The sequence below is a fragment of the Mya arenaria genome, chromosome 14 (assembly GCF_026914265.1).
Source record: "Mya arenaria isolate MELC-2E11 chromosome 14, ASM2691426v1".
NCBI lineage: Eukaryota > Metazoa > Mollusca > Bivalvia > Myida > Myidae > Mya > Mya arenaria.
In genome coordinates, this window is record NC_069135.1 from 8,584,622 (window position 1) to 8,611,057 (window position 26,436).

The window sequence follows — 26,436 nt, forward strand, 5'->3', positions numbered from 1 at the left end:
ATTAACAATTAACTAAATTAATATCATTTTCGATCTTTTAAAAGTATGATCAACTACCACACTGCTTCGCGAACTTGAAGGTTCATTTGGTGTCTAATAAATTAATACTTAAAAGCAAATGATCGTCATATTCCAATTCTGTATTTCCAGGTATTATAAGGCAAAAATCTAAAGATTGGGTTTATATATTTTCAGATGGGTGTCTTTAAAGGGAAAAAGAGGCAGGTATATTCATGTCAAGAAAACAAATCACTCTGTAGCTCAAAATTTGCAAGAAAATGTATTGTACAGTCAATCACCTAAATTAACAAGCACTTCCTTGCCATCTCAGAAAAAAGATTCCTTCGTTTGCATTGGATGCTTTCACTTTTGTGGGTAGATTCAGCATGAATTATCGGCGAAAGAAACCTTGCTCGTTTAGTAACTATCTTTTTCTAATGTTGCAAGGGAGGAATCTTTTTTTTTTTCTGAGATGGCAAGGGAGTGCTTGTTTATTTAGGCGAATGACTGTAAAATACTTTTTCTTGCAAATTTTGAGCTACGGAGTGATTTTTTTCTCGACATGAATAGCCCCGCCTCCTTTTCTCTTTAAAGACACCCATTTGAAAATATGTAAACACAATCGTTAGATTTTTGCCTTATAATACCTGGAAATACAGAATTAGAATTATTACGAGCATTTGCTATCAAGTATTAATTTATTAGACACCAAATGAACCTTAAAGTCCGCGAAGCTGTGTGTTAGTAGGTCATACTTAAAGAAGATCTAAAATGATATTAATTCAGTCAATTGTTAATTTTCATGTTATAAAATTGCTACTGTTTTTTCACAATTCGTTTCCTACTAAATTACTATTCATGAGCACCACAACCTATTCATTGGCACCACAACGTTCAGAAAATCGAGCATAGTGCAGCAAGTATAACAAATAAAGTTCTAAAATTTGTAACGCGGCAACCTTTTGTCAATAAAAAAGCCACACACATGTCAAGAAAATACTTGAACCTAAGGTACGAGAACAATTCTCACAAAAATCCTGATTTTTACGTTGTCAACACTAATGTCTAGCAAGTTATGCAAGTTCTAGTGGATCAGATATTAAATTTTATTCAAAACTTTAACATTTAGAACAACTCATGGCCATTCCTATGTGGAACTACATTCTCCAATTTTTTATATTTACTCGTATAAACCTCTAAAAATGAAAAATAAGAAACCATACTCACTGTTTATATCCATATTCTATTCATTGGCACTATAACAGAAGCGTTGGAGCATTTTCAACACATAACAAAATGTTATGGCTCCAATGATTACCCGCTGTGTAACTACATCATCGTATTGATCCTTGAACAAGTATGCTAAAGGAAAAAGAACATGATTGATACATTTTATGTTTATTATAAAATGTCATGTTAGTCAAAGGTGAAATATATATAGGACTTAAATAACGCCAGCTTCAACAAAGTGCATAATAGCAATTCATTCCATACAAAGCATGTAATATTTTCTTGCCCAGATTCACAAAAATTCATGTATTTACTCAAACATGTACTTTTTAAATTTAAGCTTTTGTATACTGAAAAACTCAAGGATCTCTATGCTATGAAGTCTTTTTATCATCACCACATTAAAAATGATAAATGTTATTTTCTATCTGAAAAGAAACTCTTGAGTAATTATGCATTAAAATATGAGGAACACTTGCGTTAACATCTTTTGTTCTAGAAAAACGTTTTTTAATTATTGACCAAACAATTTAGATCCACATAATTCATGAGAAAGTTTGCTTGGATTAGAGTCAAAAGCTTTATTACTTTGAACCATGTCAAGCGATGTAGTATTGAATAATGAGGGGGGTGTGATAGCAGGTAGATACTTGAATAATCTTGTGCAACTCGAGCAAGAACTTTCAGCAAACTAGAAAGTAACAGATTTTTTTTGTGGCTATTATACATTGTACACTAAACCTAAACAGATACCAATTGTATTGGCTTCAAATCTCATAAAACAATTGTCATTATGCCGTTGAGTTTAAAGCAAGTTCTATCATCTAAGATGTCCACAATTCCTACAGGTAGTGTAGCTGGAAGTTTTCCCTTGAACTTCAGAGAACATTATTTACACGAAAAAAAAAGTAGGACTGAGTAAAAACTAAAATGTTCGGAGTATAATTCACCTTCAAGAAAATATACATGGAAATACAATCATGGCTCTTCACAAAGCATGACACACATGTTAATACAGGTCTGAACAAGAGATGTTTGTCAAACATTATGCCCCCTGAGCGCCAAGTTGCCAGAAATATTTGGACAATTGAATGAAATATGCATGGACTGAAATGACAGCTGATTTGTCATTGGATGCATATGAGGCAGGTCATCTACTGGTCATACCTAATCTTCATGTCAAGTTTGATGACCATAGGTCCGGGAATTGTTGAGTTATCACTCGGACAAGCTTTGGTCTTCCAACAGACCGACCGACATGTGCAAAGCAATTATATAACCCCTCTGCTTCGAAGGGGGGCATAATTAAACTAGATGTTCACTGAAAACTGATACTTCAACTCATGCATTTAGTGACATATAAATTTCTACTGTCTACTATATAAGAAAATAAAATATGGACAATCAGAAAACCTTTTTTCAGCTTACAGTCACACTGACCTTGACCTTTGACCCACTGACCTCAAAATCAATAGGGTTCATCTGCTGGTCATGACCAATACACCTACCAAGTATGAGGTTTCTGGGTCAAAGCGTTCTCAAGTTATTGATCGGAAACCGTTTTTCATGTAAAGGTCACACTGACCTTGACCTTTGACCCACTGACCTCAAAATCAATAGGGTTCATCTGCTGGTGATGACCAATACACATACCAAGTATGAGGTTCCTGGGTCAAAGCGTTCTCAAGTTATTGATCGGAAACCGTTTTTCATGTAAAGGTCACACTGACCTTGACCTTTGACCCACTGACCTCAAAATCAATAGGGTTCATCTGCTGGTGATGACCAATACACATACCAAGTATGAGGTCCCTCGGTCAAAGCGTTCTCAAGTTATTGATCGGAAACCATTTGGTATTCCGACCGACCGACAGAAAATAAAATATGGACAATCAGAAAACCTTTTTTCAGCTTACAGTCACACTGACCTTGACCTTTGACCCACTGACCTCAAAATCAATAGGGTTCATCTGCTGGTCATGACCAATAAGCCTACCTAGCATGAGGTCCCTGGGTCAAAGCGTTCTCAAGTTATTGATCGGAAACCGTTTTTCATGTTAAGGTCACACTGACCTTGACCTTTGACCTCAAAATCAATAGGGTTCATCTGCTGGTCATGACCAATACACCTACCAAGTATGAGGTTCCTGGGTCAAAGCGTTCTCAAGTTATTGATCGGAAACCGTTTTTCATGTAAAGGTCACACTGACCTTGACCTTTGACCCACTGACCTCAAAATCAATAGGGTTCATCTGCTGGTCATGACCAATAAGCCTACCTAGTATGAGGTCCCTGGGTCAAAGCGTTCTCAAGTTATTGATCGGAAACCGTTTTTCATGTTAAGGTCACACTGACCTTGACCTTTGACCCACTGACCTCAAAATCAATAGGGTTCATCTGCTGGTCATGACCAATACACCTACCAAGTATGAGGTTCCTGGGTCAAAGCGTTCTCAAGTTATTGATCGGAAACCGTTTTTCATGTAAAGGTCACACTGACCTTGACCTTTGACCCACTGACCTCAAAATCAATAGGGTTCATCTGCTGGTGATGACCAATACACATACCAAGTATGAGGTCCCTCGGTCAAAGCGTTCTCAAGTTATTGATCGGAAACCATTTGGTATTCCGACCGACCGACCGACAGACAGACAGACCGACCGACCGACCGACATGTGCAAAACAATATACCCCACTTTTTTCAAAAGGGGGCATAAAAATACAAGCAACAAACACACAGTTATCCCTCATTTTAAATGTTTAAACACACATAGTTTATGAACAGGGATTAAACCAGGTTTTAAATAAATTTCACAGCCAGTGTAAGGAATTGTGCTTAATTAAAATAGTATTAGGTTTCAACTGCCAAATAAGTTTGTAGAAATTTATAACCAAGTTTTAAAGTTTGCACACCCTGGACTCTATGAAAGCAGAAAGGGGCACATGCTAGTCTCTAAGACGGCTAAAGGGTGCTATCAAACAGGACAGGGTGTAGCATCCTTCCATATCTCTGTAGCTAAAACCCTCATGAAGAAAGTTATTCTATCACTTTGCCAACAGGCCCCAATTTCTCGAAACTTCTTCACTTTGCCAACAGGCCCCAATATCTCGAAACTTCTTAAGTCCCTTATAACAGGATTAAGCTAAGCTCACTATATTTGGGGTTCAATAAATTGCATAATATTAACTTCTTTAAGAGTTTTTATACTGTAGATAGGAATTATCATTATCATAATCACAATAATCCAAATCACAATAATCCATTTTTCGTTTTTCAAAATTCAATTTAAGTATGTATTTTGGCTTATTGAAATAAGCTACGTAAGCCTGTTAAGCTTAAGAAGTTTTGAGAAATCAGGGCCAGATAATTATCTTAATGTCTTGTTTCAAGTGTAACAGTATTCAATTTTAAGTCTTTCTTTTATAAGTTTGGGTATAGCTGCAGATGGTAGACAGTCTTTTTCTCTCCTATTGACATTTATATAATAAATATGAGTAAATCAATGCATTATTCTGAATAAATATTTCTGTATAGCTTCGCTGGTTACATTTGAAAGGCAGTAGTTATTTGTGTTGATGTGTAATAAAACATGTACAGATGCACTGACATTCAAAACTCTCAAGCATGTTAACTTTACTTGAATGAAAGTATGACATCTTGCTTATTGTTTAGTTGACCAGTTAACGTTATCTCACAAATAATTGAACAAATGAGACTGAGATTTTTTATGAAATATATTAAAGTAATTTAAAAACAACTGTTTTGCCCAAACATATTTTTTTGCCTTCAAAGGGTGACATTTTTGGCTGCTTTATAAGAATTTAATGGTGATATTTTGCCTAACTTAAATAATGAATTATTTTTAAACAATTGATGGTTCTAGTAGACGAAAACAATGATAATACGAAAATAAATATTTGAATATGTTACTTCTTTGGTGTACTGTAAATTTTAAAAGATATAAACTTGATCACACTGTAGATGTTCCATGCATTTCCTGTCTACACTCATTTTGTACACTTCACAAAAAAAAAATAGAAGGGAAAAAACAGAGAGGACGATAAATAATATCAAGATAAACAAACATGTTAAAACACTACAAAAAATCATCTAGACACATTTAGGTCGGAATTAAATCTATCTTTGAAATGATATGATAAATATTTCTGATAACAAGCAAACAAAATAATCAATATGTGTATCTGTATATCATAACATTGGAATGATTCAAAATCATCAGAAATATGCAGTCCAAAAAAGAATCACGCACAAACATTTTCTATAAATACAAGTACAAAATGAGATTACAAGGTCAGAAACAAATATTTCTTAGCTGTTCGCTCATGTTCATAACAAAATGTGAAAGAAACACGCTCAACAACAATAAATAAACACAAGGATACAGCTTTAATCATGAAACATTTTCCATAGACCATCCTCAACAAAACATAACAAGGAAAAAGGCTATAAACTACAATACAAACAAAGTCTTTGCATCCGTATCTATTATTTCCAACTGGAACACACAACATACAATGGGGCAAAAGCATGACCTGCCTTCTTGCAGTATTGACAGAAATATACACACAATATTGCATACAGTAAAATACATAAAGTTCATATAAAGGTCAGAGAAAATGGTTTTAGATTCCCATTTGGACAAAAAATATCAGGAAAGTGGGGTTTATTTTCCAAATAATAAGTATGTGGAATATTTAAATCTAGACCCATTTCCACAGTTTTAGACGACTACCACCAAAGAAAAATAAAAAGTGTGGATTGAGGGTTACGGACCCCTGTCAATGCAAGTTTGAGAATCTGAAAAACAAAGTAACCCTCATTTTAAAATCCCTCTTAACAAAACAGACAAATAGATAATTTCACCCTAAATGGACACAACATAAATAATGGTACATGTGATTATACCCTATACAATATCTTGAATAAGTTGTAAGTGCAGAAACTAGTCACCTCTGAGAGAAATCTCATAATGTTTACACACACATCCTGACATTCATTCAATAAAGCAATTGGTTTGTTCAACAATCACACACTATCACAGTCATAAATATTATCAAAGTCAACCTGGACTGGTTTAATGGATTTCAGAAAATGATGTACACAGTCTATGGACAAGATTCAAGGAAAGGTAAAGCTCATTTTATAAAGAAACTGCAAGTTATGAAGAACATTTCAAATCAGTCCAGCGAAAGTTGAAGTCAGTGACAGGAAATATCAAATAGTAAAAACCCAAATCTTCCAACCTTAAAAGGTTTAAGTAGGTCAACGCTTTGTTAAATCTAAAGAGTCTTTGATTGTGGAATAACGAGACACCACTAGAAATGACCCAGAATAACCACACAGCCAGGACAGGTTGGCAGCAGGGGAAACACCTTCATGTTCCCTGTATTTTATGTTGCAACGCTTGATTTAACTCAACATGTCCTGCAATGTAAATCATTTCACTCTTAAGGAACATGTTTGTGAATGCAAGTATGAAAAAACATTATCAATTCATACAATTCCTAGGTGTTATTATGTTCGAAATCAAATTACGCATGCAATCAAAATATGTTTCAAATCAATCTTCAATACCACTTGAACATTTGAAGTATGAATCAATGATTTCCAATTCAATTTCATTCAAAGTAAACTACTTGTGTTACAATAAATTTCTTCATTAATCTTAAAATATATGTTAAAGAAAATGTCATTCAGCTTACATCATCAGAATCATCATGGTATGAGCCAAAGGGATTGTTGTCCATCTTGCTAGGGGGCGTCTTAACGCTGCCATTTGGTTGAGATTTCTTCTTTGGAGCTGGTTGAGTTGTCGTCTTTGGCAGGCTCGATGTTGTCAACTCCTGGTAGCAAATGCAAAAATCAAACATTTTCTAAAGATTCCTACTGAGCAATATTAAAAATAAAACACTCCAAGATATGGCATAAGAAAAATGTATACATGTATAAAATAAAGATAAAATGGTAAAGTGTTTTTCTAGTGTGTGTGATTTGCTTGATCTGTACATAACATACCAATTCAGTTAGGTATTAAAGCTTTATAATCGTATCCATGTGCAAATCATGTCATTGTTTAAGTGAGCTTAGTTCCAGGTTCAAACAGGGATAGGACTGAATCCGTAGAGTATACATTTCCACTACAACAAAAAACAATAACTGACCTCATCTGAGTCATATTTCACAGTTGATGTGGCGTAAGCCTTGTCAAGGTCACGGGTAAGGTCACCACCATCATCACTGTCATGGTTGTCCATCAGACCCTGCTGTTCATGCTGGCTCAATACAGAGTATCTATAACCCTCTTTGCTGCAAGGAAAGAAAGCGAATAGAGCATAAACACTGTCAATGTCAAGTCCAGGTCACAAGTGTTACCACTATTTATTCACTATGATATGTCTATCAGACCTAATTGCCCATACTGTCTAAAATATCCATACCCACAAGCCTGCAAGAAGATAATTTAAGTATAGCGAAAAAACTTTCAAGGTTCTTATACATTTGTGTAATGTCAATTGGATTGTTTTTACTTTAACTGACTATATTATGTTTATATAAAGGTTATTGTTTATAAGGAGGTCTTTATGAAAATTCAATTTTCAGGTGTAGCCCAGCCAGCCAAACAATTAAATTTCATAGTTACCTCCAAATAAATGATAATGGCAAAATTGATTTTATTTTTTACTGAAAAGTCATGCACTTTCAAATGAATGTGTTTCCCCCAAACTACTGATATATGTACGCATAAGAAACTAAAGCAATATGAATTCATGTAGGTAGCCTTGGTCATTTCCACTCGTCTAGGTTTTTATAATGTTTTCTTTTTTGTTAACAAAACTGAAATAAGGTGTCACTGAAATAATTTTAACCATATGACATCATTTCTAAACATGGATGCATTTGTAAAAGTGTAAAACAAATTGAAAGACCATTAATGTATACATACTGTTGTTTGAGAAGGACAAACTTCCTCACAAAGTAGACGCCCATGAAAGCAGCAAGCACGAGGATGGCTAGACAAAGGATCACCGCAATAATCTTGATGCCTTTACCAAAGCCTTTGTTTGTAATATCACTCTGTAAATATGCCATAACACTGTGATTTAATATCCCAGATCATAACACAAAATTCTCACACTCAACACACTTGACCAGCCCAACTGTGTTTATACCTCAATAATGTAGCAATTCACTCCTTCAATACTTCTTGTTAAATAATGAGAAGGCGGAATTTGTAAACAAGCATGTTTTTCCCCCCCAATGTATGAATAAACATTGGAAGTCTGGTGTATGAGAAAACATTGGCATGAGTTATAATTTATTTGGTAGTTTTGTAAATGAGTAAACACAGGGAGTGTGGTGTATGAATAAACACTGGACGTATAGTGTATGATTTAACATTGATAGGAGTTGACTTTGGTAATCTTGTGTAGGCATAAACTGGTAGTCTGGTGTATTTTTTAACATTAGAAGTCTGGTGTATAAGTTAATATTTTGAGTCTTGTGTTAAAGTAAACATAAGAAGTCTCTTGTAGGGGTTAATTTTTGAAGTCAGGTGTATGGGTTACGTTTGAAGTCAGGTGGATGGTTAACATTTGAAGTCTGGTATATGGGTTCACATTTGAAGTCTGGTGTATGGGTTAACATTTATAGTCTGGTGTTTGGGTTAACATTTGAAGTCTGGTATTTGGGTTAACATTTATGGTCTGGTGTATGGGTTAACATTTGAAGTCAAGTGTATGGGTTATCATTTGAAGTCTGATGTATGGGCTAACATTTGATGTCTGCTATTTGGTTTAAAACTGAGGGTTTGGTGTATGTGTTAACAACAGGAGTCTGATGCACGGGGTAACACTGAAAGTCTGGTGTAAAAGTTCACACTGGTAGCCTTGTGTATGAGTTAATATTGAAAGTCATGTGTTTGAGTTAGCATTGGAAGTTTAATGCATAGATTGGAATTAAATGTATTAGTAAATATAAGAAGTCTTGTATAAGAGTTAACATTGTGAGTTTCGTTTTTAAACCTATCCCAAGTTTTTCTTTTAGGAGTTTGTAATTGATTATTCAAACTATAAATTTATTTGTAATTGATTATTCAAACTATGAATTTATTTAATAAATAACAACCTGCTTGGATTCATCACTCTCCTTATAAATGACCCCTTCGTCAAACTTGATGATTGCATTACCGAACTCGTCACATTTTTCATGCAGGTCGATAAGTTTGGAGGTTGGAGAGTAGCCTTCCTTACATTTGTCCCCAGGGATTTTCCGGTATCTGAAATATACACTTCAAACATTATTATGGTAGCAATAAGGGGATTTATAGCAGCACAATGAAGCACATAAAAAAAACATGACTAATGAAAGTCATATAATCACACAGAATATAGAATGTATTTGTCAATGTAGATTTACTGGTTTTAGTCACAATTTGAACCATGTTTAAGTAGAGAAATTTTATTTGAGGAGAATCGTAATATGTAAAGCTTATCAAGTTTATTAAATAAAAGCATTTCTTTTTACTTTAATTTGAAAAAAAAAAAATCCATAAAATCTATAACACTATAATTTGGATCCCCACATAATACATACATCCTTATTTATCTCAAAAAAAGAAGGTATGACATCATACCCTTCAGAGACAAGCTTTTCATCGTGACCATGGTAACAAATATCTACTTCCGGCCCCTTGAACTCTGGTTCCTTCTTACAGTTATCCGAACCACCAGGTCGGTAGTAACCATAGTCACTGAAAAGGAACATGTATACAGTTTTCTAGCTTCATGACAACGTAAGCGCTATGTTTTTGTCAAAATCTTTGGGTTGTCTTATACTCACAGATTAGCAATGCCATACATGTATTATACAACTACATGTCTATAACATACATGTTTTGATGAGGTCTCTTTCAGCATCAACAAGTGAATATTGGAAATCATTTCGGCTTGCAAGTGCATGGATGTTAGTGTTCATATTGTAGGTAATAACATTTGTAGCACATGCACGCGCTTGTATCAGCTGTTACTTTAGTTTCTTGCCACGCTTGACTATGCTAAATAATAATTTATAAATTATGTTATAAGAATTTTTTTTTTAAAAATGCTAAGAATCAAACACTCTACTTATACGATTATTAAAAGATGTAAATAACTAAGAGATTTTAATCTTGTAATCTTAAAGAGTGAACCCTAATGAAGGTTACATACCACTCATAATCTTCTCTTGTGCACTCACATACAGACGTCTTGTTTATAACAACATGGTCATATCCATTGTAGCAACTGTAAATAAATAAGAGTACATTCAAAGCCGTATGGATTGATTCAGTAAATTGAATGCCATATAGATTATTATAGTATAACAAGATCTGTCGTAAGACAGCGCGCTCAACTACGCCGCTTTGGCTTAGAAGTGAATACAATAATGATGTAATATGTGCCTGTCAAAAGCAATAAAACAATCAAATTAAAAAATGAACAAGAATCGCAAAGTGACAAAACCAGGTTTTTAATGATTGGCAGAAAAGATTCAGTTTCAACTGCTTTCTTCTATTTTTTGTAACATGCAGTGACCTTGATTATAAGGGCCCCAAACACAATCCTAAGGAAGTCCTCCATAAACTCTTCCTACATATCAAGTTTGGTCACTGCATGTCAACCATTATTGAAACAGTAATTGATTTTTAGCAACAGTGACCTTGACCCAAGGGGCCAAAAGGCAATCCATGAAAGCTCTGCATAAACTTGTCCTATATACCACACTATGTCAACCCTTACTTGAGTTATTCAGTACTAACCATATTCCCTTCCCTATCCCTACCTACCCTACCTAGAAATTTTGGGAAGGTTACCCTAAACAAACAATTTTTTTTTGGCCTTAAGTCAATTGAACGAAGGTAAAGAAGTTATTAATAAATATCCCAACCTGCCCTTAAACTTTAACCTAAGTTCCATAGTCAATCGGGGGCCATAATTTGTATAAAGGATAATATGGAGTTATCTAACCTCATTATGTGATGACCCTAACTATTTTTTTTCCGTTTCTGAGCAAAAAAAATATTCGTTAGCGAATAGAGAGTTACGAAGGGCGGATAAATGCAGATTTTAATCAGAATTATTGTTTATATGATAAAACAAAGTCAGGCAATGACAGTAATGTAGGAAAGACTGCCATGTGCAAGAAAACACTCTGAACTTACGACAGATTTTTAAAAAAAATAATAAAAAAATCCCTACCTACCCTACCTAGAAATTTTGGGAAGGTTACCCTAAACAAACAATTTTTTTTTGGCTTTAAGTCAATTGAACGAAGGTAAAGAAGTTATTAATAAATATCCCAACCTGCCCTAAAACTTTAACCTAAGTTCCATAGTCAATCAGGGGCCATAATTTGTATAAAGGATAATATGGAGTTATCTAACCTCATTATGTGATGGCCCTGAACAACTGTGTGAAGTATTAAGTCAATTGAATGAAGGGTATTGGACTTATTAGTGAAAATCTCAACTTGCCCTAAAACTTTAACCTGCCCTAAAACTTTAACCTAAGTCAATCAGGGGCCATAACTTGAAATAAGGATAAAATGGAGTTATGGAACCTCATTGTGTGATGGTCCTGAACAACTGTGTGAAGTGTTAAGTTAATTGAACGAAGGGTATAGAAGTTATTAATAAATATCCCAACCTGCCCTAAAACTTTAACCTAAGTTCCATAGTCAATCAGGGGCCATAATTTGTATAAAGGATAGTATGGAGTTACCTAACCTCATTATGTGATGGCCCTGAACAACTGTGTGAAGTATTAAGTCAATTAAATGAAGGGTATTGGACTTCTAAGTGAAAAACTTGCCCTAAAACTTTAACCAGACTTTAGCCGAAGCCGACGCTGGGGTGAGTAGTATAGCCATCCTTATTCTTCGAATAGTCAAGCTAAAAAGTATAACATAAATTGTCTGCCTTATTCAGACTGTTCTTGTCACCTTGTGTGTTTGTCTGCATTATTCGTTGTTCATAGTTTGTATGGCCTGATGACGTTTCCAATCAATTCATAGCCTTCATAGTCATTAATGAATGTTGCCATATTGTCATTCATGTTTGTTGCCATATTGTCATTCATGTATGTTGCCATATTGTCATTCATGTATGTTGCCATATTGTCATTCATGTATGTTGCCATATTGTCATTCATGTTGCCATATTGTCATTCATGTAGTAGCCATATTGTCATTCATGTATGTTGCCATATTGTCATTCATGTTGCCATATTGTCATTAATGAATGTTGCCATATTGTCATTCATGTTTGATGCCATATTGTCATTCATGTATGTTGCCATATTGTCATTCATGTATGTTGCCATATTGTCATTCATGTTGCCATATTGTCATTCATGTAGTAGCCATATTGCCATTCATGTTTGTTGCCATATTGTCATTCATGTATGTTGCCATACCATATCATGAAACTGAACAGTTTTTAAAGGTTCGGAGTAACATTGAATAACATTTTCCTTTCCTACATGTAATAAATTGTTTAACAAATATTTAGAAAATGATTTGTTTTGCCACTAAACAATGTGCTGTCATAAAACTGTGTATGAATCTGATGTCACTGCCTCTTCTATGGTTGTTTTTGTCTACCGAAGTTGATGTTTAGATATAAATGTTTGTGTGAATTTTTTTTATATATTATTAGAATTTATTTGAAGTTTGCAACAGACACTGGAAGTTAAAAGGTGGAATAAAAGTTAAGTAAAATCCTGTTACTTACAAGGAGTCCTTTTTGAGTCTGTAGAAAGTCTCTTTCTGTCCGAGCAGACAGCCAGCAATAGCAGAACCCTCATCCTGCCTGTGTGATTCATGGGCCATCCAAATCTCATAGTCCAAGTCTGAAAACATACAAGTTAATCATGCTGCTACCACAACCATTGAAATTTGAACCAAACAACAACTTGCTAACCCAGCAGTGCACTGCCTGTAGATGACCTGTATGTTGGTCCATAAAGTCTATGATATAGACCACACATTAAACTTCAAATCTATCATTCATCCTATAGATTGAAGTGAGCACACTTACCAGTACACTTCTTGTTGATGAGATCCTTAAAGTCAATGATATGGACCTCCCATTTCTTGGTTTCAGCCACATATCCCCATAGCATCACTACAGAACTCTTTCCCAGAGGCTCCGTCAACAGGCCTGTAACACAGGGGAAAATGATACAGTTTCTGTCTCTAAATCCAATACATCCCGATTTTATGAGCTACTCAAGTCCATCTTATTTACTGAAGGGGTTTGTTATTCTTAAAGCATGATCTGATTAGTTATGTATACAAATTTTCGATTTCCCTGCACTGATAAAGGCACTGATAAATAAATATACATCAACAAGCTATTTAAATAGCTATATGCTTGCGAATTCCAGTTTAGAAAATAGTCTTTTTTCCCAATTACAGTGAAAACTCACTAAACCGGACAAGGTCCGGACTGGGCAAAATTTCCGGTTTAGTGAGGATTCCGGTTTAGTGAGGATTTGATGTACTGAGTAAGTTTACTGAAAATATTAACTGAGTTAACCTTTAAAGGGAAGTTGGAAATTGGAATAAAATAAAAACACATAAAGATAACATTTATTTTACATCAACGATGGTTCAAGTAACTTGAAATAATGCATAGAGTATACATGTATATTCATTTATATATCAATGTACATTACAGATACAGTTTATACAGTTTTAGACGGAGGTTGAGACATGATTAAAGCACATGCAAAAGTGATAAACATAATTCTGCGTATTTATTACATCTTTTTTTCCGAGTCTAAAAAAATAAAACAACTCGCGTAATTTAATGCTTGTTAAGTATGTTTGATAGTTTAATTAACGCACCGCTCTAATTTGATTCACTCATAGATGTCTTTAGATAAAACAACGCTCCAAAATGATCACTGCAACAAACAAATTAATGTTTCAATCAATTTTCTTTTCACAAGTTTGATTAACGTTTGATTATCGCGCGGCAGTCAATCCACAGCGCAATCATCATTATCGATTATCGAGTTATCACAACATCAAAGGTGCAATATTTAACGACGCACCGGGTGTCAAAACAAAGTGACAAAGTGACACGCGATTCGCGAATTCCTAATACACAAAATCATTTTGACATGTTTGAACAAATATATGTCCGGTTTTGCGAGGTAAAATTACGTTGACAACTAACAAATTTCTTCGATTTTTTGTCCGGTATCCGGAATTCCGAGGTTCCGGTATTGTGGGGATTATTTTACATTGAAAATAGAAGGGGAAAATCGGGACTCTGAAAAAAGTCCGGTATCCCGAGGATTCCGGTTTTGTGGAGATCCGGTTTAGTGAGGTTCCACTGTATTATGAAATACTTTTTAAATGAAAGTGACAGTAAGAAGCAATCTCTCATTATTTAACACAATCTATAAAAGGTATTAACAAATGGCACCACTTTACCAGTAAAGTTCAGTAGTTTGTCCGTAAACTTGTATTCGCTCCAGCAGTTTCCCTCGTCTGTGGAGAACTTGATCACATTTGGGCTGGGCTCGTCCCGGGAGACAGCCACTAGTAGGCCCCCATGGTCTCCAATCTGGTAGTGGTGTGGACCCTTTAGCGACTGGGGGAAAGTAAAGTACAAACATTAGACTGTGAAAAATTTAACATACACACTTTTATGCAACATTCTCTCAATGATTATTTTTACTTTATTTGAGTTATTATACATGTATACACGTAATAGTCAAAACGAGTGACTATATAATGATCAGCAATTGCTTTCGAGGAATATACATGTGAACATGCATTCATCAAACAGTAGTTGTAACCTACCAGTTTCCACGAGTAGCCCCCATCACTTGACACAAACACATCCGGATGTGTTATCTGGAGTGACTCACCCACGTGGCCTGAAAAATAAACACCAGATTATTTATCAAACTTACATGTTACCAATTTCACAAGAAAGTACAGTGGAAACTCACTAAACCGGACAAGGTCCGGACTGGGCAAAATTTCCGGTTTAGTGAGGGTTTGATGTACGGAGTAAGTTTACTCAAAATATTAACTGAGTTAACCTTTAAAGGCTTTTGTCCTCTAGGGACAGTTCAATTCTCCGACGTTTAGACGGAGGTTGATACATGATTAAAGCACTTGCAAAAGTGATAAGCATAATTAAACATTTCTGCATTTTTATAATCATCTTTTTTCCAAGTCTTGAAATAAAACAACTCGCGTAATTTAATGCTTGTCTAGTATGTTCGATAGTTTAATTAACGCACCGCTCTAATTTGATTTAATCATAGAAGTCTTTAGATAAAACAACCCTCTAAAATGATCACTAAATAACTGTTTTTAGTTCTTTATTTTTTACAACAAACAAATTAATGTTTCAATTAATTTTCTTTCACAAGTTTGATTATCATTTGATTATCACGCGACAGTCAATCCACAGCGCAATCATCATTATCGATTATCGAGTTAACACAACATCACAGGTGTAATATTTAACGATGCACCGGCTGTCAAAAATTAAGTGACACGCGATTCGCAAATTCCTAATTCACAAAATTATTGTGACATGTTTGAACAAATAAACGTCCGGTTTTGTGAGGTAAAATTACGCTGACAAGTAACAAATTTTCTTGATTTTTGTCCGGTATTCGGAATTTCGGTTTTGTAGGGATTTTTTACATTGAAAATAGAAGAGGAAAACCGGGACTCTGAAAAAAGTCTGATATCCCGTGGATTCCGGTTTTATGGAGATCCGGTTTAGTGAGTTTCCACTGTAATATATTATAAACAATAATGATTCCCTCAGTTATTGTCATTTCTCAAGAAAGTCCACCAACCCTGTGGTTAATCACTTCCCTGGAAGCCTGGCTAAGTATCATATCCACCTGCAGGAAGGAAACAAATTCTAACAAAAAAACAACAACACCACGATGATATTATGTATTAAATGAGAATGTTTTCTTTAACATACCATGTGCCATGATGATGCCAATTGCTGCTTTTTCAGAAGCAGGTAACTGAGCGTTAATATCTCTAGACATACTGTACATCCCATGAATGTGAAGGCTGCATTCCTGAAATGTTATATGTATAATGTCTGTGTGATAAATGTAGGACCCTTTACTGATGTTACAGCTACTTTTAAATGTTTGAGATTCAATTTAAATGAATAATATCATTATGATAAAACTATTACATTTCAACCTTTGATAATCAGTATGGACTACATGTCTCATTTGTAAAACCACCACAATCATCTTCAAAACCCGTACCTTTTTATCATCTTTACATGGTGCGCCTTCTGGTTGTTTAATTTTCTGCCAATCAGCACCCTGGTTGTAGGTGATCATTGAGTGTATACTGTCGTCATCAGCCATCTGGCTTGTGATGTACACACCCCGCATGGACTGCACCTTGTAGAAGTCATGGATGGTGTTGAAGTTCGGGTACAGATGGCGTGGGAGAGACTCTGAGAATATCACTCCCTGGCTGGCTGATGTGTACAGGGTGCCATAGCCTGTGTCTGGAGGAGAGAAAACATGGAAGGAATGGTAATGAAATATCATAGAACAGACATGGAAGAAATGGTAATAAAATATCATAGAACAGATATGGAAAGAATGGTAATAAAATATCATAGAATATACAGGGAAGGGATGGTAATAAAATATCATAGAACAGATATGGAAGGAATGGTAATAAAATATCATAGAATAGACATTGAAGGGATGGTAATAACACATCATAGAATAGACATTGAAGGGATGATGATAAAATATCATAGAATAGACATGGAAGGGATGATGATAAAGAAAAGACATGCAAGGGATGGTTATAAAATATCATAGAGTAGACATAAAAGGGATGGTAAGATAAGCTAGGTAAACCTTTTTAAATCTAGTAGCTGTATTTTTTAAATTTAGAAATAACTGACAATTAAACCATCTTTGTAAGAGACTGTCAGTCAAAGGGCAACTTAAAGGATGCTCCATTTGACCCTGTGCCACCACAACACATTGTGCAAGGATGTTTATAGAGAGTGAGAATATCACAACATCACAATATCACAACATCACAACATGATTCCTTTGCTAAACCATTCAAATTAGCATCTTATCAACAAAATGTAGCTATTATGTACCAACCTTGCTGTTGCACAACCATGATTATTCATTGGCAAACCATTAAAATTATTCATACCTAAATATAATCAGCAGTAGTCATAAAATGAGAGAAACCACTTACCTCCAGGGTTGTCCACATGCATGAAGATGATGTCATTCTCAATCTCCACAAGACTGTAAAACTGAAGTAGAGGCAAACATTCCCATCATGAACATCAAACAAGAGAGAACAGTTATGCATATAACAGGCGGTCAGTAGGTATTGAACATCAAATAAGAGAGGACAATGATACATATAACAGCTGGTCAGGTAGTATTGAACAATAATTCAGGTTTGGTTACTGAACGAAAAATTCCAATTAAGAATCCTATTAAAAGCCACCTTTATCCATTTTAATGTACTTTTAATATTTATTGTTTAATGGATATAATAATTCAATTGAAAACAAAAGTTATTCTTAAATACTTTGTTGTACCTGTTCTTGGGCTATGGTAGGTAGTTGGACCTCATTAAATGTTCCTCCGTAGTCTAGGGATACCATCATTGCCCTCCATTCACTCTGTATTAACATTCAAAACCATGGTTACTCAATAATTATCAATGACAAGAACACTAAGACTCAAAGCAGAAAAAATAATGGTTATTTGACAGGGATGTATTTAAGTGCACACATATTAACACTTTAATAATTCTATTATGAATAACAGCATGAAAAACTGCAAAATCCCTGCCTGTGTCCATACAGCCATGCTTGTGCATGTATCAAACTTAATACGCCCAGAATCTTGGATTAATAAATATAACTCATTTCACTGCAATCCCAGATGATATTGTGCTGATGTCTTACATTATCATCTCTGGCAGTTGATGCATAGAGGAACTTCCCCTGGCGTTCAAAGGATACGACCTTCTGGAGAATATCTTTTACACTGTCAGCCCCCTCAGACTTGGCAAGGGTGTAGTCCTTTGTAATACCAGCCATACTTAGAACTGGAAAACATAGAAAGCAGTCATGGTTAAGATCTTGTGGGAAAACATAGAAAGCAGTCATGGTTAAGATCTTGTGAGTTTTAAGTTCGGCAGGTCTAGGACTAACAGTCAATATAGAATGCTAAAAAAGGCATGTAAAACATGTGGTCAAATGTCTACTTATGTCAGTATACATTTCAAAAATATAACAACCTCACTCAAAGAGGGCCTTAGAGTCAATGTGTTATTGTCTTACATGCATAACCCCAGCACGAAGAAAAACTATAAAGGGTCATTATTTGCATTATATGCAATATTAAAGTTATGCAACTTGATTAATTCAGTAGGATGGATGGTTGCCTTAAGCTTAAGTTGTCTTAAAGTTCCATGCAATACATAAAGTACTTGCTTAAAAATTGACTTAATGTGCTTAAATGCAAAACCTCCATCAGTATTTGTAAGTGGAATAATACAGGGACAAAATTTGCATTATATGCCAGATAGAGTTATCTTACTTGATTAATGAAGTAGGTCAGATGGTTAGGAATACATGTCCTAAGTTTCAATGCAATGAATAAAATAGTTCCTGAAATAACCACTTTTTTGTGCTGCAAAACCGTGACCAGAATTTATGAGATGAACAATAAAGGGTATTTATTTAAATTATAATCAAGAATGAGATATTTCACTTGATCAATTTAATGGGCTGGATGGTTGGGAACACTTGTCAAAAGTTTTAATGTGATACATGAAATAATTGCTGAGGTATTGACTAAAATGAGCTTACAAGCAAAACCTAAACCAACGTGTGAAGCTGGAATGGTGAGAAGTAAAGCTCTCAATATTCTATGAATAGTCACAGAATAAATGTCCCTCTATATCAAAATCCTCCTTACAGTGTTTCAGGATCATGTCCTCAATGTTGTTCTCATTGTAAGTGAAGTAGATGGTTTCAGGGGTGTCGGCCCCAGTCTTCTGCCCATCCTCAGGGGGAATCCCCCACACAGCCTTCTCAACCCCCTTCTTTACCAGCTTCCATTGGTGACCATTGTCTGTAGACACCCACAGGTCCTATACAAAAAACTCTGTTAAGTACATTGTAGCTAGCAAAGTTTTAAGGTCAGTCTATTTCTATAACATACATGCATCTAGTAACTCTTTTACATCAAATGATTTTGAATTAAATGCTAAACAATGTGACCAATTCTTTATTATTGAGATGATAATTAAAGTAAAATGAAGTTAGTAATAACTGTTGTCCAAAGTTGGTTAAATACTTGTTTCCACGTCCTTCAAGCTGTTATATAAAACATGCAGAATGATGCAATATTATTATCAGACGATGCATCCAGTAATTCCCTAAGATTGTGTTGCAGTCATTTCTTAAATTGTTATCTATTCAGTCATTTCTTGAATTGGTATCTATTTCCAGTTTCAATGCACAACAAAAGCAAATGTACATGTAGTTAAAATGTACCGTTGAGGCACTGACTAGCCTATCAGACACTTGTATTCTCGGATAAATGAACCTTCAAAGTACAACAACAAACAACAGTTACAAGTGTCTTATGCATCCAGTAGCTCAAATATAATTGTAAACGTAAAGGTTCTTTTAAGAACATTTGTGTTCTGGACAGGGAAATACAGTATTGCTGGCACATATATTTATTAGGGATCAAAAGTGCATTGGAGAATGGAAGAAGTGACATATAAAATATTGCATGTACAAAGTTTACAAGGCATTCAAAATGCAATGATGCAACATGGAGGCTAAACAATGGAATAGACGATGCAAGCAAACTACAATATCAATATACGATCTGCTGACCTTCGTAGTTTTCTTGGTCTTGGTGTTATTCTGAAATTGAATTGTGAATGTACGGTAGTCTTCTTATTCTATACACTGTACTTGATATGTGAAAATACCACAGAGTCTCACATTTATGAGTACATCTATATATTCCTACATTATTCTGACTCATAGTCAGATTTGATGGCTACAATGATAAAGTACAATGATGAGCAAGTATGCAAATCATCACAAACACTAGATTTATAAGAAACGTGCGGTTTTCCTAACCATTCATGTTCAAGAAGTAGAAACACTGACAGGTGTACAGAACTGAAACGGAATTGAGTAAGAGACTTTTACCATTTGCACATAAAACATGGCCATGTTTTACATCTACTGATCAAACCTATGTTGAAAACCTGGCTGCTATCTTACCAGCTCCTGGAAGGCAAGTAGGTGGTCTGTGTGATCCTTGCTGGAGTGGAAGATGATCTCGCCCATGAGAATGAAGGGTAGGTTGACCTTTGTAAAGGTTTTTCCCCCATCCTCTGTAACATACATCACCCGCGCTTCACCGACCAGGTACACCTGCAAAACAACAACTGTTACAGCCAACAAGGACTTCTATAGTTGTTAGTATATTTTTTTTCATATTTGTTTTGTTTTGGGGGAGGGGGGTGCAATTTAAACAAATTACGTTTAAATTTAATCCTTTATGTTATTTATCTATGAACAACGATCATGTCATGAATACTATAAAATCATGTAATTTGGAAGCTTTGATAAATCTTTTCAAAAAATCCATAGATCTATCATGAGAGTTCTGATTCATTGTCTATATTACATGTCCATTTTACCTTTTTAGAGTCCAGAGGGTGACGCTGTAAACCATTGTGTTTCTTGATCACATCAGTAATATTTTCCACAACTTGATATGTCCTCCCAAAGTCAGTGCTGAAAAAACATTCATGGTGCTTTTCAAAGAAATCAGAACCATATCATAAATAGTAATATACAAGCTCTCAAAGATTACTTAGAAAAAAAGGGTTTGAAAACTGAACACAGTATTGACACTGGTTGACAGTGTAGTGTACACAGTATTGGCACTGGTTGACAGTGTTCCCTGAGGTTAATACAGTATTGGCACTGGTTGACAGTATTAGCACTGGTTGACAGTGAACTGTAAACAGTATTAGCACTGGTTGACAGTGAACTGTACACAGTATTGGCACTGGTTGACAGAGAACTGTACACAGTATTGGCACTGATTGACAGAGAACTGTACACAGTATTGGCACTGGTTGATAGAGAACTGAACACAGTATTAGCACTGGTTGAGAGAGAACTGTACACAGTATTGGCACTGGTTGACAGCGAACTGTACACAGCATTGGTACTGGTTGACAGTGGACTGTACACAGTATTGACACTGGTTGACAAGAAGCACAGTTCCCCTCTAGTCATTGAATTACATTATTTTAAACTTTGTGTGTCAGTCAGCACATGTCTGTCTGTCTGTCTTGGTGTGTTTCGGTCAGCAGATGTCTATCTGGGTGTGTATCAGTTAGTGAGCATTAGTCAGAATGAGTTTGTCTCCATGTTTGTCAGTGAGCATGTGTCAGTCAGAATGTGTCTATCTGGGTGTGTGTCAGTGATTGTGTGTCAGTCAGAATGTGTCTGTCTTGGTGTGTGTCAGTCAACAGGTGTCTGTTAGACAGTGTGTGTAGGTCAAAATGTGTTTGTTTCCATGTGTGTCAGTGAGTGTGTGTCTGTAAAAATGTGTCTGTCTTGGGGAGTGTCAGTCTGCTGATGTCAGTCAGAATGTGTCTGTCTAGGTACGTGTCAGTCATTGTGTGTCAATCAGAATGTGTCTGTTTTGGTGTGTCTGTATTGGTGTGTGCCTGTCTGCCTTTGTCAGTCAGCAGGTGTCTAACAGTGTGTGTGTGTGTCAGTTTGTGCATGTCAGTTTATTTTTGTCTGCATGTGTCTGTCAGTTCATTTCCGTCTGCATGTGTCTGTCGGCTCATTTCTGTCTGAATGTGTCTGTCAGTTCATTTCTGTATGCATGTGTCTATCAGTTCATTTCTGTCTGCATTTGTCTGTCAGTTCATTTCTGTCTGCATGTGTCTGTCAGTTCAATTCAGACTGCATATGTCTGTCGGCTCATTTCCGTCAGCATGTGTCGGTCAGTGTGTGTCATTCAGTGTGTTTCTGTCAGTTCATTTCTGTCTGCATGTGTCTGAGCCAACATGAAAATAACAAGACAAAGGAAAAAGCTTTAGCTGCCAATCTATCATGCCCTAATGTTACATTTTGATGCCTGGTAACCCCATATGTAATGACCTATTTTTCAATGTCAAAACAGTATGTTAGCAATATTTTGTTCAGTATTACAACAACAATAAACCATGTATGTCCTCTTACCTTCTGTAAATTGTCGAAGCAACAGTGTTACCGATCAGTGGGTGGACGTCACTAGTCACAACAACCAGGGTCTAAATTCATACAATTGAATATGAAATGTATATATTAAATCATTTAAAAGACAAAATGATTTTGCTTCAATTACCAAAAAGCTTACAAGATTGTAGAAGCATAAAAAATTAACCTCACCAGAAACCAGCAAGAGCATAAAATAAATGATTTAAAATCATCTTCAATTATAATTGACTTTGGCTTATTATTATTATTATTATTATTATTATTATCATTATTATTATCATCATTAATAATGTACCATACATAAGTACAAACTATGTGTGTACAAAGTGTACTTGATAACGACATTGATGACTTTATGAATAAGATTTTTTGCATTACTAATTCCATTACCCCATCATTTTCACCAGCCCAGGCCAGAGCCATCGCTGTCTTGGATTCATTTGTGAATGTGTGCTGAAAAATATAGACATTACACATTATGATTTAAACAATATTTATTCAATATGACATGTTGGACAGAATGCTGAAATCTCAACTACCATTGTAATCTCTCTTTTCTCATAACAGATTGGCAAATTGCAACATTTTCAAAAATAATTGTTTTTTTTCTGGGCCATATACAAGTACAGTAAAACTGAGATAACTTTAAGATACCAGACTCTGATCAAAACTTGTGCTATCTGATGTTTTCAGTTGTTCTCATCAATTAATATCTGTCACGTGTTTACACACCTCATTAAATTTTCTTATTGTCTGTCATTTTTTATTTATTTAAGAACATGCCTAAGTAAAAATTGTATTTAATATATATATATGTAGTACACTCAACGAGTTAGACCCACTTTCCGTTTCCCTCCACGGATTTTCGCTATCGTGGCCAACACCATGATTTAATCAACTGTCCGGGTTCCTCAGAGTTTGAATTTAAGGTCCTCGGAGGGTGATCAGTCCACCGAAGAATAACGAACTCGGCGTTCCTCAGAGGGGTTAACTCCGCGAAACTCTGCTGACACTTGATAAGAATCTACGTTATCGTTATTTTATTTTTTATTAAAATTTTCAACCGATTAGGACGGCTCCAGTAAATTGCTATTATTATTTTTCCTCTGCCTGTTTTGCATGAAGTTAGCTTACCACAAGAATGCAGTCGTATTTCACTAGTTGCACATGCGTCTTATAAACGTGTTTTTGCTAATGACAGAATACATTGATAAACACATTTCATCCAAGAAAGGCTAGGTTACACATTTTCGGAAAATCAGGAGGTCAAACAGGTGTTCAAAGTTCACAGTGCATGGTTTGAAGGCCTTCTTGCCTCGCTTTCTGTGGAAATTTCCATTAAACGTCATAGCTATTTTTAACCACCAATAATAAATAGTATGTTCTACATTGTAATGATCATGCACTTGACGTCAGAGGTCATGGTTCAGAATCGTGTAAATAGTCGGCTGCTTTATGATGCAATAAAATTAGTGGCAATATTTTAATGATTCAATGTTTATTATTCAAGACAATATTCAACTGGCGTTTACGGACACAAATACAAATTTAACGTTGGTACATGTAAGAAACTTTTATGCCTAACAATGTGCATAAGCATAAAAATAAATAACTTCTAAACAAGAATGATTTCTTGCTTATCTGATTAGACTCGGAGTTCCGCCACAGGATCATAAAATCAGGCGATTCTCAACGCTATCGTTCATATTAAACTCGGCGGTAAGCCAGCTACTCGGAGGAACTCGGGGGGATTTTAGCGAGGGCAACAGTTTTACCCTTGGCGGAAATCCGCGATCATCGACTTTATCCCTCGGAGTGAGCGAGGAAAGTGGGTCTAACTCGTTGAGTGTACTGTACTACATTTTACTCCAGGGTTTCAATCAGTATTTTCCGAATGCTTGAGGGAGTGATGAATGGAGAGGGTTTGGTATAGGTGTCCCCACCTTACATCAAGATTTTGTTTATAACTGTAGTGAAAATGGTGCGTTTTCCTGTATCTAAGCTTTAAACTTACTGTAATACCTGTAAAATATAAAATTGTTGTTTTTCATGTTTTTTTTGTAGTTCTAGACGGGTTTTTTTAACATAGTAGTGAGAAGTAATGTTTTTACTGACACCAGTGATGTATCTAGGAGACTGCTGTTATTGTACATAATGAGCGAGGATCACATGAATCATGTGATCATACTTAATTAATTATTTAATGCAATAAACAGATAAATAAGCCACGCCATGGGAAGGCATGTCGGTACCAACAGGCTATAAAGTTAAAGCAGAAGCACTGAATTCTGTGTTACATCATACCAAGAAGTGTTAAATCTAACGTGGTATGCATAGCATCATCACTCTGGTGAATGGAAATAATTATACATGTAAAAACAAATGTCTGTTGATGATACTTTTATCAGATTTGTAACGATTTATAAATGATTATTATGTTTTAAATACCTCATCATCATATTTTTTGTCCGTGTACTCGTGCTGACAGGTACTGGTATCTCTTCTCTCTCGTTTCATAATATTGATATTTTTCGTCTCTTCGGAAACAACATGATGGACGAAAGAATCTGAGGAAACAGCATCGAATTCAATCACAGACCTACGGCTTCTTAACACGTTCGTGAAATCTAAAGCACTTACAGCCGCAAATATACAAATACAAAGCAAAACAAGAATATTAATTCTGGACATTTTCATAAGTATTCCTTCCTTATCCACCATCTTGCTTAGTTGTTGATCACATGACTTGTCCTAGCTGGGTGCGGGGTGATACAGGAATCCAGTGGATTTCACGTGAAATCCACTCAAAACGTGAAATCCACTCAGAACTCAGTTATTTTAATTAATAATTTATTTTTTTTGTATACATATTAGAAAGTGCCTCATGAAGGGTTTATATTTCAAATTTTATTGAAATTGGTCAAAAAATAAAGAAGTTAGAGCAACTTTTCATTTTTTTTCCAAAAATAGATCGGAAATCGAGGTGAAATCCAGATTCCGATAGGTGAAATCCACTCATAACTCATTAATTTTAATAAATAATTTTCTGTTTTTGTATAATTATTAGAAAGTGCCTCATAAAGGGTTTATATTTCAAATTTTATTGAAATTGGTCAAAAAATGAAGAAGTTAGAGCAATTTTTCGAAAATAGATCGGAAATCGAGGTGAAATCCAGTTTTCGAGAAGTGAAATCCACTCCTAACTCAGTTTTATCAATTAGTAATTTTTATTTTTTGAATACGTTTTGGAAAGTGCCTAATGAAGAGTTTACATTTCAAATTTTATTGAAATATATCAAGAAATGAAGAAGTTAGAGCAATTTTTCGGAAATCGAAATGAAATCCACATTTTGACAAGTGAAATCCACTTTTTCAGACGTGAAATCCACTCATAACTCATTGATTTTTAACAAACTAATTTTTCTGTTGAGCAAATAATTGAAAGGGCTTCATAATGGGTTTATATTTCAAATTTTATTCAAATTGATCCAAACACAAGAAAGTTGAAGTTATATTGTGAGGGCGTTTTGTTGTGTATGCATAATTGTTTATTTTTTTTCATGATAAACACAATATCCATACACACCCAGGCCATACCACGTGGAGGCGCCCTCAATCATGGCCCTTTTTTACTTTCGAATTTTGAAAATCTTAAAAATTTAATAATTAATCCGAATATTGTTTTGTATTATTTGTTTATGCCAGACATTTATTTATGGTTATTTATACATGTACATTGGTTGATATACGTAATCATAAAAATAAATAAAAAAAGAAACAAACAAATACAACAGAACAAAGTTACACCAAGTGAAATCATAT

General features: G+C 35.0%; 1 protein-coding gene across 2 annotated transcripts; it reads right to left on the minus strand.

The window, feature by feature from the left end:
* Window positions 1–1,386: 1,386 nt before the first annotated feature.
* Window positions 1,387–25,345, minus strand: LOC128217258 (sortilin-like). Of its 2 annotated transcripts, XM_052924281.1 has the most exons (23): window positions 25,063–25,345; window positions 23,005–23,067; window positions 22,597–22,667; window positions 21,030–21,126; window positions 20,608–20,760; window positions 20,209–20,238; window positions 19,277–19,451; window positions 18,259–18,401; window positions 17,887–17,970; window positions 17,532–17,592; window positions 16,559–16,809; window positions 16,258–16,360; window positions 15,105–15,181; window positions 14,733–14,892; window positions 13,327–13,449; window positions 13,021–13,138; window positions 10,460–10,534; window positions 9,886–10,002; window positions 9,378–9,528; window positions 8,197–8,327; window positions 7,415–7,559; window positions 6,956–7,096; window positions 1,387–6,677 (listed from the first exon to the last, which is right to left on the minus strand). In XM_052924281.1, exons 1-23 carry the CDS (start codon window positions 25,333–25,335, stop codon window positions 6,663–6,665), a joined length of 2,757 nt encoding a protein of 918 aa, XP_052780241.1. In that variant the 5' UTR covers window positions 25,336–25,345; the 3' UTR covers window positions 1,387–6,662. The 2 variants fall into 2 exon arrangements, with proteins under 2 accessions (XP_052780241.1, XP_052780242.1); XM_052924282.1 differs by lacking the exon at window positions 20,209–20,238.
* Between the last annotated feature and the right edge of the window lie 1,091 nt (window positions 25,346–26,436).